The sequence below is a fragment of the Uloborus diversus genome, chromosome 7 (assembly GCF_026930045.1).
Source record: "Uloborus diversus isolate 005 chromosome 7, Udiv.v.3.1, whole genome shotgun sequence".
In the NCBI taxonomy this organism is placed as follows: Eukaryota; Metazoa; Arthropoda; class Arachnida; order Araneae; family Uloboridae; genus Uloborus; species Uloborus diversus.
The window spans coordinates 126,493,931-126,506,889 of record NC_072737.1 but is presented as its reverse complement, the minus strand read 5'-3'; the positions used below and the strand labels follow the sequence as shown (position 1 = coordinate 126,506,889).

General features: G+C 31.6%; 1 protein-coding gene across 3 annotated transcripts in view; it reads right to left on the bottom strand.

Annotated features, from left to right (window-relative positions):
* Positions 1 to 1,882: 1,882 nt before the first annotated feature.
* The window catches only part of LOC129226475 (cAMP-dependent protein kinase regulatory subunit-like), a 181,704-nt gene continuing 170,627 nt past the window's right edge, over positions 1,883 to 12,959 (bottom strand). For all 3 annotated transcript variants that reach the window (XM_054861086.1, XM_054861087.1, XM_054861085.1), the window contains exons 9-11: positions 9,511 to 9,592; positions 8,195 to 8,390; positions 1,883 to 3,470 (exon numbers count right to left, since the gene is read on the bottom strand). In XM_054861086.1, the coding sequence (XP_054717061.1) occupies positions 8,218 to 8,390; positions 9,511 to 9,592 (255 nt within the window). In that variant the 3' untranslated portion in view covers positions 1,883 to 3,470; positions 8,195 to 8,217. The remainder of the gene's footprint in view (positions 3,471 to 8,194; positions 8,391 to 9,510; positions 9,593 to 12,959) is intronic.

The window sequence follows — 12,959 nt, the reverse complement described above, 5'->3', positions numbered from 1 at the left end:
AATTTAAGAATGTGTAATGAAGTTTCCACTTTTTACTGCTGTTTTAGTGTGAGAATTAACTAGCAAAATTACAACGAAATGACTTTTGATGACCTCTAAAAGCTTAAGGCGTCAGTTTGTGGATTGATAACACCTAACCTCTTCGACGAGAAATATCACTTGACATAAAATATTTGTTTGGTCCAATGAGTTACTAAACACTTAATAACTTACTGGATAAGAAGAAAACTGGTTAATATGAGCTTATTACAAGGGCTATTCAGAGAGTAAGGAACGTTTTAGAATTAAAAAAAACTAAGCACAAGAAAAATATTTTTTAGCATACAACTGAAAGGGCGACTAAAACTTTTCTACATAGTCACCATCATAAAAATTGATGAATGTATCATAACCTTGAACTAGCTTTGAAATTCGGCAGAAACTTTATAAGTAAAAAAAAATATTACTTTTAAAAAAGCCTTTCTGAGCTAGCATATTGTAAAATAACTTTCTAATTTCAAAATACAGTATACAGTATTCAGTAGTAGGAGCAGTTATCATTTTGGGACAGATGTAGTTTTGATAACAATAACCAAATAGAACCCAGGAGATGCAAAATGATTTTTTTTCAATTACAAATCATTCATTTTTATAACTGAGATTAAAATTACAATGTTTCACCTAAACGCTATTTTAAATTATAAATTAGCAGAATGAAATAGCTCTTGTTTCCCACTGACTAAACCATCTACCCAATGCTACAAAGTATGTTTTACAAATTTTAAAAGCAAGATCATGTGCTTTGTGCAGCATTAATAGACCATTAACGCGCATCTTTTTCCCTGACATTCGTAAACCAGTTTCAAAGCGGGTTCAACCTCATCATCTTTTTCAGCACGGTTTCACTTGTTGTTTAAGTTTTCATTTAGCTTCACTTTGTTTTCTGTCTCATCACAATTTTTTAGTAACTTACAAAGTAAGGCTGAGAAATATTTATTTGTTCTGCAGTACTTCTTTGACTCATTTTGGTTAAATTGTCAAAGCGTTCCAAAATGCCAATTTTTATTTCTGTGACGGTGAAATCATTGAGTTATTTCTGCATACATAAAATGTTGGGTCGGTAAGATTTTAGAGTGAAGTTTTTAGTGTAACTCAGTGGGGATAAAAATTCTTCTGCTTACTGATGAGAAAGGAAATTGTTTCCCTGGAAGCTACTTGTCAGGTTTACCTTTGTATTTCTTTTGATCGAGGAACAAAAAAGAGGAAAAAAATTTTCCTCTGAAAAGTTTATGAAAGAGTGATAACAATAAATGAACACTCTCGCTGATAATAATATCCGACTTTTTCAACACATGTTAATATACAAGTATTTTGGGACTTCGTGATTCTGATAACATTAAGCAAATGATAGCAATAACTATGCTCACATTAAGCAGCACCTACTGTAATTGAAATAAGAGCAGGATGCAAAAATTTGTAACTCAAGCTCACGACTGCGAGACTCCTTTCTAGAACTGCTTCCAGGCTTCCTCGGGAGCTGTGAGAGAAAACATGACTGAGCATTCGTTATTGATGGTTCCTATCCAACTGGCTTACTCAGCTGGAATGTGAAGAATGTACTTCAAAGCACAAAAGGGGATTTCTTGCGTAAAAATCAGTTTTTCAAAAATTTCAAGGACTTTATATGATGTTCAAGCACTTTTGGGGGCCCTTGAAAACTGAAATGAGATTCAAAGACTTATCACGGCAGGGAGCCCTGTTCAAGGGCTATATATATTTCAGTTTTGTTGAGGACAAGCATGTAATACATTCTTAAAGGTGGATAATCATTCTTACAGCAGTTTCTAAAAGTGTGAGTGCTTGAAACAAAGAGAGAGAAAAAGAGAGTACAAATACAAAAAACTTCCAGCATATATGTTTATTTCCATACAAGCTCGCTCATTTTACACTAAGATGTCTTTCCCATTTTGTACAATGAAAACTAAAAAGATAACAAACATGTTATTTCTCACTTAAAAATTCTAGTTTCAAAGCTCTTGATTACAAATGAGCTATAAGCAGCTTAAAATTAATAACTACAATCTGTTCAGTGATATATTACAGTTTAAATCAAAATTATAGAAGGTAGGCTCTGAAAGAAAAACTAACCCATTTTAATAGTGATAAAAAAGAGCTACACCAGGGCCTACTGTTTTTCGCTTTCATTTATACAAAATCTGGAATTAAATGTCTGGTGCGGTGAAGAAACGATACAACATATTCAACTCCAGAATGTTTTCTTTTTCTTTTTTAATTTAAAATTTCAGAAATCTAGTTAGTTTGAAAACAAAACATTGGCTTTATTGGATTAAGTTTAATATTCCTTGAAGTAAAAAAATAAAAATAAATAAAGTTTGAAAAAAAAAAACTAAAATAAAAATAAATTATGGTACATTTTTTTTTTACATCAAGCAATAATACTTTGGAAAAAGTTTATTTTCAGTGAAAAAAATATACTTTTAAGTACAAATCCCAAAATATTACATTCATTCATAAACACCATCAGAAATTTGGATTTATATATATGTACAGAAATAACATTAACACTATGAATGCACATATTAAATTCAATACATTTATTACAATAACGTTCATAAACTCTAAAATATATCAAAAAGTAATAGGCTAAAGACGCTTTCAACTCAAAAACTGATGCCTTTCAACAAGGCAGAAAAGGTTTGAGAGATTAACACCAATGGATAGACATAAGGGTATTTTTTAGCATAGGCCCTAACTTAGCTCTGAGATATGTCCAACCAATAAAGAGTGATGCTGATCAAAAGAAAACCTTTTCCCACCTCCATGCATTGCTCTCACGTCTTCTAAGCAGAACCAGTTACTGCTCAAAGCAGCTTCCAATTTAATATAAAATATAATTTTTTTTAAATTCATTCTGTATGCAAAAAATTCGCGGCTTCAAGAGTGCTGCAGTTGTGCAATGGCTACAAGGATAATGCGCAGCATCAATCAAGCCTCAGAATCATCAGAATACAAGATCCCTCACATACAATCATGACTACCTTTTATATCTTTGGTGTATTGCGACTCCCATTTCTACGGTCGCATTTTTTTGAAGTTTGTTTTCTTGCTCCCTATGCCATTGTACACATGCGTAAAGTTGCACATTGTGACGCCTTTCAATGGAAACAAAAATGACAGGCGTAGTACAAAAAGTAAAGGAGGCAAATCACAACCTGGAATCCATTGTATGAGACACACACTAGGAAAAAGTACACACACACAATGCCATCTAAATGCACAAACTGACTGATTTGGGTGTTGCTTTAAAAATTTTTTCTTCATTTTTGGGTTGATTATTCCACTCGGTTGACCAGTATCTTTGGGACAAGAAAGGGAATGTACCACTTTCTGCAGCACTGGGAGAAGTGCTGTATTGCAATCCATTTTATGTAGAAGTTCGGTAGAGGCAATACAATCCATTTCAATATACACTAAAATGAAACACAATAAAGAATTTATATAACTTTTGCAGAAAAACACAGCAAACATTAAATGTGAGATATTTTGATCAATGGATACTAAATTGCTATCAACCTTTTGGCAACTGAGAATGTGAGTTTTAATTCAAGTAATGCATTCTTAATAACGTTTTGGGTATTAACATTATTTAGCAATCAAAAGATAAATCTGTACTTCAAAGCTATACTAACATGTCACTTTGTCGCTACTTAACAGGAGAGTAGAAAAATGGTTGCTTGGGATACAAGGGGAGGGTAATGGGGTCATGCCCCCCCCCTAAACCGTCGGCAACAGAATCCGTCCACATTGTGTTCGAACTCTTTATGCATAAAATGTAAACGATTACAGTATTTTTTCAATTCATTAATTACTTTCGTAAGTAAATATTTGAAGTACTACTTCATTTCATTACTTGTGAAATTAATTTGCAACGTTCAACCCCAATCAGGTGCCCTATTCCCAGCTGATTTGGTGCCTTTTATTGATCCCCAAGTAGTTTAAGGAATTTTTTGTACCCAACACTGTTGTTTTGTTTATGAAGGGGGAGGAGGTGTCATATTCAGCATCCCCTTCTTCCCCTAAAATGGTTTTCTGTGTGTGCCCCAGGCTTGGTCCATACAAAAGATTGGGCTTGAGTGCTTTTAACACCTTACATAGATTTGTTTTTAAGGATTACATTCATATGCCTTGATGCGGAATAGGAATCTACATAGGGGAGAGTGTTGTACTTTGAGACATTGCTAACTTCTAAGAATCTATTTTAGCAGCCATGTTTTTGTAATCTCTAATAGTAACCTTCACCACTAAATGGTGCCATAGTAAAAATCAACACCCAATGAGTAAAATTGACAATTTTGTGAGAGAAACAAAATTTCATGACTCCAACATAAATATTTTCTCCATTATTATTTTATTTTCTGTCTTTGTATTTGTAAAACTAAACAACTGAATTTTATTTCGTTATAAAAGAGAAGTATTTCAAAAATTTTGGTTATGAGAACGACAGGATGTGTCCCAAGATACAGTAGGATGTTGTACCTTGGGACAGCTTGGAACTCTTACTTTAAATGGCTAGCAATATTTTATTTTCTAACTGTCTGAATTATAAAAAATACATGGCATAGAAATAGGTTGGGGTATTTTAATGTGATTTTAGATTTTAAATTTGATTCAAATATTTGACGTGAAAAATTAAAATATGAATAGTGTTCCAAGGTATACAACAATCTCCCCTACACACAATGCACTAATATGCGGAAACTTGCAATTCTTTGACTTATGTTAGTCTGGCTTTGAGGTACTTACAAAATGATTGAATATTTAAAATGAACGAATAAATAAATAGAAGCTGGATGAAAAAATTAAGAAATATACACACACTTGGTTCCCAGTGTGCAAAATCCAAATTAAAAAGGAAAATCAGAAATGATTCCCAAGTTAGTTTTATCACAAAATCACTATTAAAATCTGTTCTCGTCCGTCTAGCTGTTCATCTGAAGATCGATCTTCTCAAGAATCGTTGCGAATAGAGAGTAAAACAAGATACCGATCAATTCGAAATTTTCCAAAGAAAACAATAGACCAATCTCCTAATTGTACAACTTTAATTAGCAGAGATATTAATTAAAACGTTAATTAACATTACATTATTCAGGAATTTTTATTTCTTTCCTGTTGCCATTTTGCATATGGGTGAGCAAATAAAATTCTAATAATTTTTTTAAAAGAGATTTTTTCGGCTGCTGTCCAAATCTTAAAACAACATTTCCACCTAGAATTTTATTTTAATAGTTAAAAATCAGTTGCTCTATCTGGACATAACCTTTATTTTATGGTCAGTCATTTTTTAATTTTTCACAGCCAACGTTCTTAACTCTTTTTAGCATATGAAAGTTGTTTCTTTAGCTATGTTCATTTATTGTAGTGTAAGTTTATCATTACCAGCCTCATATTTTGGTAAATTTAGGATGTGCGACTAATTATGTTTATTTTGTTGGCCTTTTTCCCTTCACATGGGTGAGTTCTCAAATTGTAATAACTCTCTTTTTCCATCCTGTTTTTACTTTTGAAATACATTTTGTATTGTTAAAAGAACATGTTAAATTAAGATTGTTTCGATTCCTTTAAGTGAAACGGAGTTGAACAAAAAATATTGTTTGAAGGATTTTAACTAAAGCTTAAATGGAATCTGATGACTTGGTATTAAATAAATGCTTATTGGTATTTATTACGTCTTGGTGCTTTAGTTTCACGTAATCAACCAAACAGTATGTGTCATTTTATCCAAAAAGCTGATTGTAATTGTACATTAATATTTCAGATATCAGATGTAATTCAGTTTAATGTGAGCACAGATTATAGTTGATAATGCATATATTTTCATCTTTTGTGCTAGTTGAAAATACTCATAACTTGTATCATAGATAACTATGATTAACGTTAATGAGATTTTTGCCAAAAAATGCTCTACTTGTGTTTTGAAAACCTTGCATTACACACATTTAGTTATTTCTTGACGCATTAGAAACTAATATCAGATTAATACAAAAACATCAACTGGACATCTCTTTCATTTTTTAGGTAGCCTGTGCAACACCGGGCATGCAGCTAGTATACATTATATTGTGAAGTTTCTATATTTTCTTTTTTCATAACATCAAAAGAAATGTGTCACACACAAAGATAATATACAAATATATATATTTCCTCAAATGGAAAACTTTGGGCGAAACAGTTTACTACTAAGACTAACAATTACTAGTTTTGAACTCTAACTATTGCACCTCCCCCCCCACTTCAAATTTTATGAAATATCATCATAAGAGTGGAATATATTCATATATTTTCTGGAATAAAATTTCCTTTAAAATCGGACCTTCACTATACTGTAAATTTTTTTTTCATTTCTTAAAAAGCAAGTAAATAAATAAATTAAGGTCATTTTGATAAAAGTTCAAACAACTAAATCCAAGAGCGCTGACCCTGAGGATGCCGGATGCCAAGGTGCTAGAGGGCTAGGTATTTAAATTTCCGAAACTACTGAACCGATTGTTATGAAAATTGGACCACATTCTAGATCTCTATGGCAACAGACTGAACTAGGATTATTTTAAATTGTTGTACATAGTATGTTTTTTTTTTGGAAAAAGCAGTGAGAAGACATTTATTTTGCATGTACATTAAAAATTGTAGTTCAGCTACTGATACATTGAACCTAAAGGTTCAAAATTTTTGTTTTGTTCGCCATTTTTGAAAGTTCAACACACCAGCACAGATCAATTAAGCCTAACAAACCCAACACCAATATCTTTATTCTCATTAAAGATTAATAAACAGTCTTTTTTTCCAAGCATCCAAAGTAGAGAATCCTGACTTATTTAGATTTTTTGGAAAATCCGAAACTTAAGAAGTAAGTCTAAATGGATTTCAAACATGATACATTCTTTAAGGTTTGTATTCTATTTTAGAAACAAAAAGGATGAAGTTTTGGAGGAGAGAAGTGAGATTTTGAAGGACTATAGGCAAATAAAAGAGGGAGATTTTTCACTCCAATTCAGTGCTTACTCTACCTGACAATAAAATATAATTTGGCAACTTAGGTTGATTGATATGTTATCCATCATTTCAAAAATAAATCGCTTAAAGAAATGCACATATAAGCTTAAAACATGAGTAAGATTAAGGTATTTAGCTATTTTTTCAAGTCCTTTTTAAGTAATCTATTACCGCTGAAACTATTCAATAAACACAAGTTAAAATACACAACAAAAGTATATGTGTTTTGGAAACAAATACCAATTGCAAACATTTGAATCAGAACTTATTGTTCATTTTTACTTTCTTTAAAAAACTGTCTAGTAATGCTAATTAAATACAGAAATATGGAATAAAATAAGCTAATCTACAGCAATATATCTTAAAATAACTTTCAACTGTCGAAAATGTTAAAATATTTACAAGATGCAAAAGGATTAAAATTCTACCCAGTACGCTTTCATGGCAGGTTTACAAAAAATAAAATAATTTATTAATTACTAAAATAATGAAATGAATACCAGGCAGGTATAAGATGTGAAAAATTGAAATTGCTGAGAAACTAACATTCACGACAGTGAAAATCAAAATTGTGCAACAAACGGGAAAACTGGAAAAAAAAAAGAGAATTTTGGGCCTTAAAGTTGGAAGTAATATTTGTTCAACTGGAAAAGCAAGATATTTATATAGCTTGAATAACTCATTAAGGAAGATTATGTAGTCTTAAACTAAAAAAGCAGGAGTTTCGAATGGGTTAGCACCAAAATGTAGTAGTTTGAAGGGCCCTTCAAAATAAATTTCCTAAATGAAGGAATGTGGTTGGAAGTTTTGAAGAAGGGTATGAATCCTGGTTTAGAGCAGTGTTTCATAATCACTGTCGTAGTTTTGTAGTTTGCGGCATAGATGATTTTTTTCTTTTGCCTCAAATAGCTTAAAATAGCAAACTTTTCGCATAAAATAAAAATTTTCCGAGAAAGAATCACATGCATTGTGAACATGGAAAATCCAAGATTTTGTTCCCAGCTTAAAAAATCAAAAGATAAATGAAAAAAACTAGAGTTATTATGCAACAAACTCAATTACAAAATTTTCGTGAAATAAAGCTAGAAATAAAACAAATTAAAGTCATACACAAATCATATCAAATTCTATCTGAACTCACCTAAATATTTGGCAAAATGAAAACTACACAGATAATGAAATCAGACTATTATAATGAGTCATATTCCGCTTCAGGATATCAGCACAAGGACCCAAGATACGCTCAAACCGGGCACGATCCAATTTTATACATTTAAGAGGACCTTTTGCTTTCACAGTAGCTGCTCTAGGGCGATCAAGTAGCAATGCAATTTCACCTAAAACATAAAATACTTCGGTAAAACAATGACCTCATGTAAGACAATAAAAACACATTTTAAACTTTCAGATAATGAATGCCTACCCTATTGCATTGCTAAATCAGATTTGCAATTTATGACTTTCATACAAGCAGCACTTCTCAACCTTTCTTGGTCCCACATACTGGTAAAATTTAGTGGAAAAAGATTGCAGACTGATGAGAAGTTTTAAACTTGGCATTAAAGAACCATACCATAAGTTAATTGTAAGATATTTTTAAAATGTTTTACTCACAATATTTCAATGTTAAGGTAAGTAATCACTACATTTTAGTACAAAAAACTTGGTAGAAAATGTTATTATTATAAAGTTTTTTTTTGCTGTCAACAAGAACAAGATACGATCTCCGACGACCGGCAAAATTTCCAGTGAACTAGAGGTTGTGAATCCCCAGATTTAAAGGAAAGGCTTTTTCAACATAACTGTTTCAAGACTAATAATTAAGATCTTTAAAATACTATATTCAGAACAATGCTTACATTTTAACCAGTCGACAAAGGTAAACAAGAAATGTGTTGGGAACATTTCATTTATTAAATGCACTTACATGCTATTTTAATATAAAATTTTACTGGCTCAAAAGATAATTTATAATTTATTTTAAGAAACATTAGCATTGATTTTAAAAAAGGTGACAAAACTTGTACGAAAAAAGTTATTAAGCATGACATTGCAACCTTTACAAATGAAAAAGCACAAAAAGTACACGAGGATTTGCTCACAGTTTAGACAGTAGTTAAAATTGTTTTTTTATGATACATGAATTAGTGCAGTAATTCTTAACCTGTGGTTTGTGAGCTAATTTAACGTGGTTCACCAACCGCTAGCAAAAATTAATTTATATCAATTTACCTAACAGTTTTAATTAAATTTATTAAAGAAAACTTTTGGGTTCTTCTTCTCATTTCACCTAATATGATTGTTGTGAAAATATTATTTCTATCGTATGCTATGGTCCACTTAGGATTCAGAAGAATACCAAGTGGTCCTCAGTAGCAAAAATGTTGAAAACCACTGACTTAGTATACTGAACAAGAATTTTTAGTGACCAAATAAAATAATTCCAACTATACTAACCAAAATAATCAGAAGGCCCTAATTGACCAACTTCAACTTGTGGCTCTGAATCGGACCTGCGCTGCAGAACAACTGCTGTGCCCTAGTAAGTAAAACAGAAAGTATATTTGATGACATTACATTTTATTCCTTTGAATTTCTAAAAGCAAGAAAAATTATTAGGTATTCAATGCATGCAGTTAGTTTATATTTAGACTCGATTCTATAAACACAAGAAAGTTTCAGTTTGAAGAATTTTTTTTTAAACATTGAAAAAAAAAAAAAGGCTAACTTAATTTTTTAAGAAGCTAGTTATTTGGTATGACTTAGGTAGCTACTCTCAGCTAAGTTGAACGAGTAATTGATATCATATATGATAAACGAGTAAGGGTAAAAATACTCTCATGTATAAACAGTGTTCTCTCTCTCTCTGAATTCTCCCTGATGTGAACACCCTGATATTCTGAACACATTTTGATGGTCCCGGTAAAACCCCATAGATTTAACATAGACTCTCTGTATTCTGAACACCCTAAAATATGAGCACCCCAGTATTATGAAAACTATTTTTAACCCTATTTAATTAGTACCTCTGTCTATATATTAACATGTTCACAATCGGTGCTGGGGAATTCCTAATGAATAAAATTGAAAAACCTGAAATACCTTCACAATTTTGTCACAATGATTGAAGACTGAAGAGCACTAAGAAAATGCTGAAGAGAGGAAGAAGAAAAATTATTTCTGCGGATATTGCTGCATTAAATAAAATCATTCTGCTGAGTAATATGAGCCTGAAATTTCTTCCACTGCAGGCTGCTTTTGTGGAAACTGCATATTTCAAGTATTCAACTATTGCATCAAGTAGTATTCAAGAGCTTTAAAGCAAGATTATGTACAAGCAATATGCGGCTGAGAATCAAACGGAAATCACTTCACTTAAGCAATTGGATAACATGCACCTTGAACAAAAATACACAATCATTGTGTAATCTTGCATTGTCAATGCAAGAACAGATTGAATTTCCTCTTTTTTACATGTACTATACCAATAACTGTATTGTAATATTTTACACAGTTGAATGTCACAAATAACTTTTTAAATTAAAAAAGAAAGAAAGAGAAAAGTCCAACTGAGTTTAATAAGACATTGCACTAGCCCCTGATTCAAAATTCAGCACCTCTATCTCAATAACTGGTATAGCTCACTTGACAAAGTACTGGACATTAACACAACAGAATTCCTATGCATGCATTTCCAGTCACAAACAATGAACAACCCCATAATTTGAATACTTTTGTTCGATCCCATGAGCATTCAGAATAGAGAGAGTCCACTGTAATAAAAAGTAGCAGACATTTGTAAATTGCCCAAGTAGAGGAATATCATTTCAATTTTTATTTAAACATTTGGATTCTTCATAATTCAATTCATCCATTTTGCTTGATTTAAAGCATGTAGTCAAGTGACACATCAACCCATGAAACTTCTTAAAGTGCTTAAGTACAGATTACAAAAGTACTTAATTCTGATTTTAGATTTAAAAAAAAAAGTACTGGAGGATTAGGCCTTTTCAAGAACTGCAAAAAATGCACATCTAAAAGTAGGAAAATTAGAAAATTAGCAGCAAAAGTAGGACAACATAAAAATTATTAGGAAAGTAGCAACAAAAATAAAAAAAGCAGGAACCAAAAACACTTTGAATGTGTTGTATTTGTTGCCACTCTTCAAGTAATTTTAAGTTCTACAGGTGAATCTCAATTAGAGGTGATCAGGGAGAGATCACAGCAAAGTAATCATCAGTATCTGTCTGAGTTAAATTAATGATAAAAACTAATTCTATATTTTCTTTATATAAGATTTTCATTGAAGCAGAAGATAGCATAATTTAATTTTTTTAATCTGACACAATTTTGGAAGTATTTTATTGCTAGTAAAATTTTTTAAAAATAACTGAGCATACCAATATTTTGAGGAAGGGAGGGGATCCATCTCAAAAAACGACAATATTTATTTACAAATTACGATAAGCCTTAACAACATTAACAAAGAGTTTGTACATTTGGACAGATTATAATATATTAAAGCAATATTTTACTGCAGAATTTCATCAGCATTTAATTAGTATGCTACTAAAAATACTTTTGTTTTGCAAGCATTTGGATTTCAGAAGTTTAAAACAAACACTCTCTTTTAGAATGTGAAGAATGAATGAATAATTTTTTTTACTGTACCTTTTTGTACAATAAAGTAATCTAATTCAGCATAGTCAAATTAATCATTATACTAGAAACACAATTATGTTTCTTAGAGTAGTTGAAATGCAGAAGTGAATAATTAATAACATAAAAAAACTAGTCAAAGCTGCATGCATATAACAGAAATACACACATACACACACTGAAATAAGCTTACGACCAAACGGCATGACCTTGAGGGTCACGGATTTTGACAAAATTCTAGCTATAGGTCCATTTCCACTAGGTATGAGTGCAGGTAAAGCGGTTTGACTGCATAGGCCCTGGTTTGACTGCAACGAGGACCCAAATTTGCTATTTTGGCCCTAGAAATGCAATGGCGTTTCCATTGGAATTTCAGACTTCGACACTATGTTCGATCTCCCATCACCTTTGGCATCTTTTCTTAGTAAAATGAGTATAAGGGAGAACATGTTTTTTTTTTATGAGCACTATCTGAGTTATTTGAAAAGTCGAAACGATCTTGCATTTTTTTTTTTTTTTTTGTGTGACATGTGCAATAAATCAGAGCTTTTTCTCCTCTCCATTTTTGCTTATCAATGTGGGGTATCTTTGATAGCAGATGATAAATATCCAGTTAAAGTAAATGTTTTTATTAGCAAACGATAAATACTTTTTACTAGCACACGATTAATATAAAACGAAAATAATTAGTTTCATTTGCAAACGATAAATATCCTGTAACTATGTTACATTGTCATTCAAGGGATTGAAATTAAAAGTAGTAACCAATTTAAATTTGAGAACCGCTTATTAAAAATTAGGATCCAACATAATTAATTTGAAGGGAAGCATGCAAATGGCTCATACTGCAGTACAGTAGCAGAAAAATGGAAAAAAATGGTAATTTTAAAGGAAACTCTGTTGCATCCTTTGTCCAAATTATCAACTTCTGACCCCCATTACGGCCAAACTAGGGCCTATGCAATCAAACCGCTTTACCTCTGCTCATACCTAGTGGAAATTGACCTATATCTAGAATTTTGTCCAAATCCGTGACCCTCATGTTCGTGCCGTTTGGTAGTTAGTTTAAGCATTTCACTTATTGTGTTCATTTTGAACTCTCAAATACAGCACTTACATGTTGCAGTGTTGCCAGATTGGGGGAAATTTCCCCATTTTGGGGAAATCTGGTGTTCTCTGGGGAAATTTTGGGGAAATGAGTTTTGAGGGGAATTCTTTGGGGAATTTTTTTTTCTCTTGGGGAATAA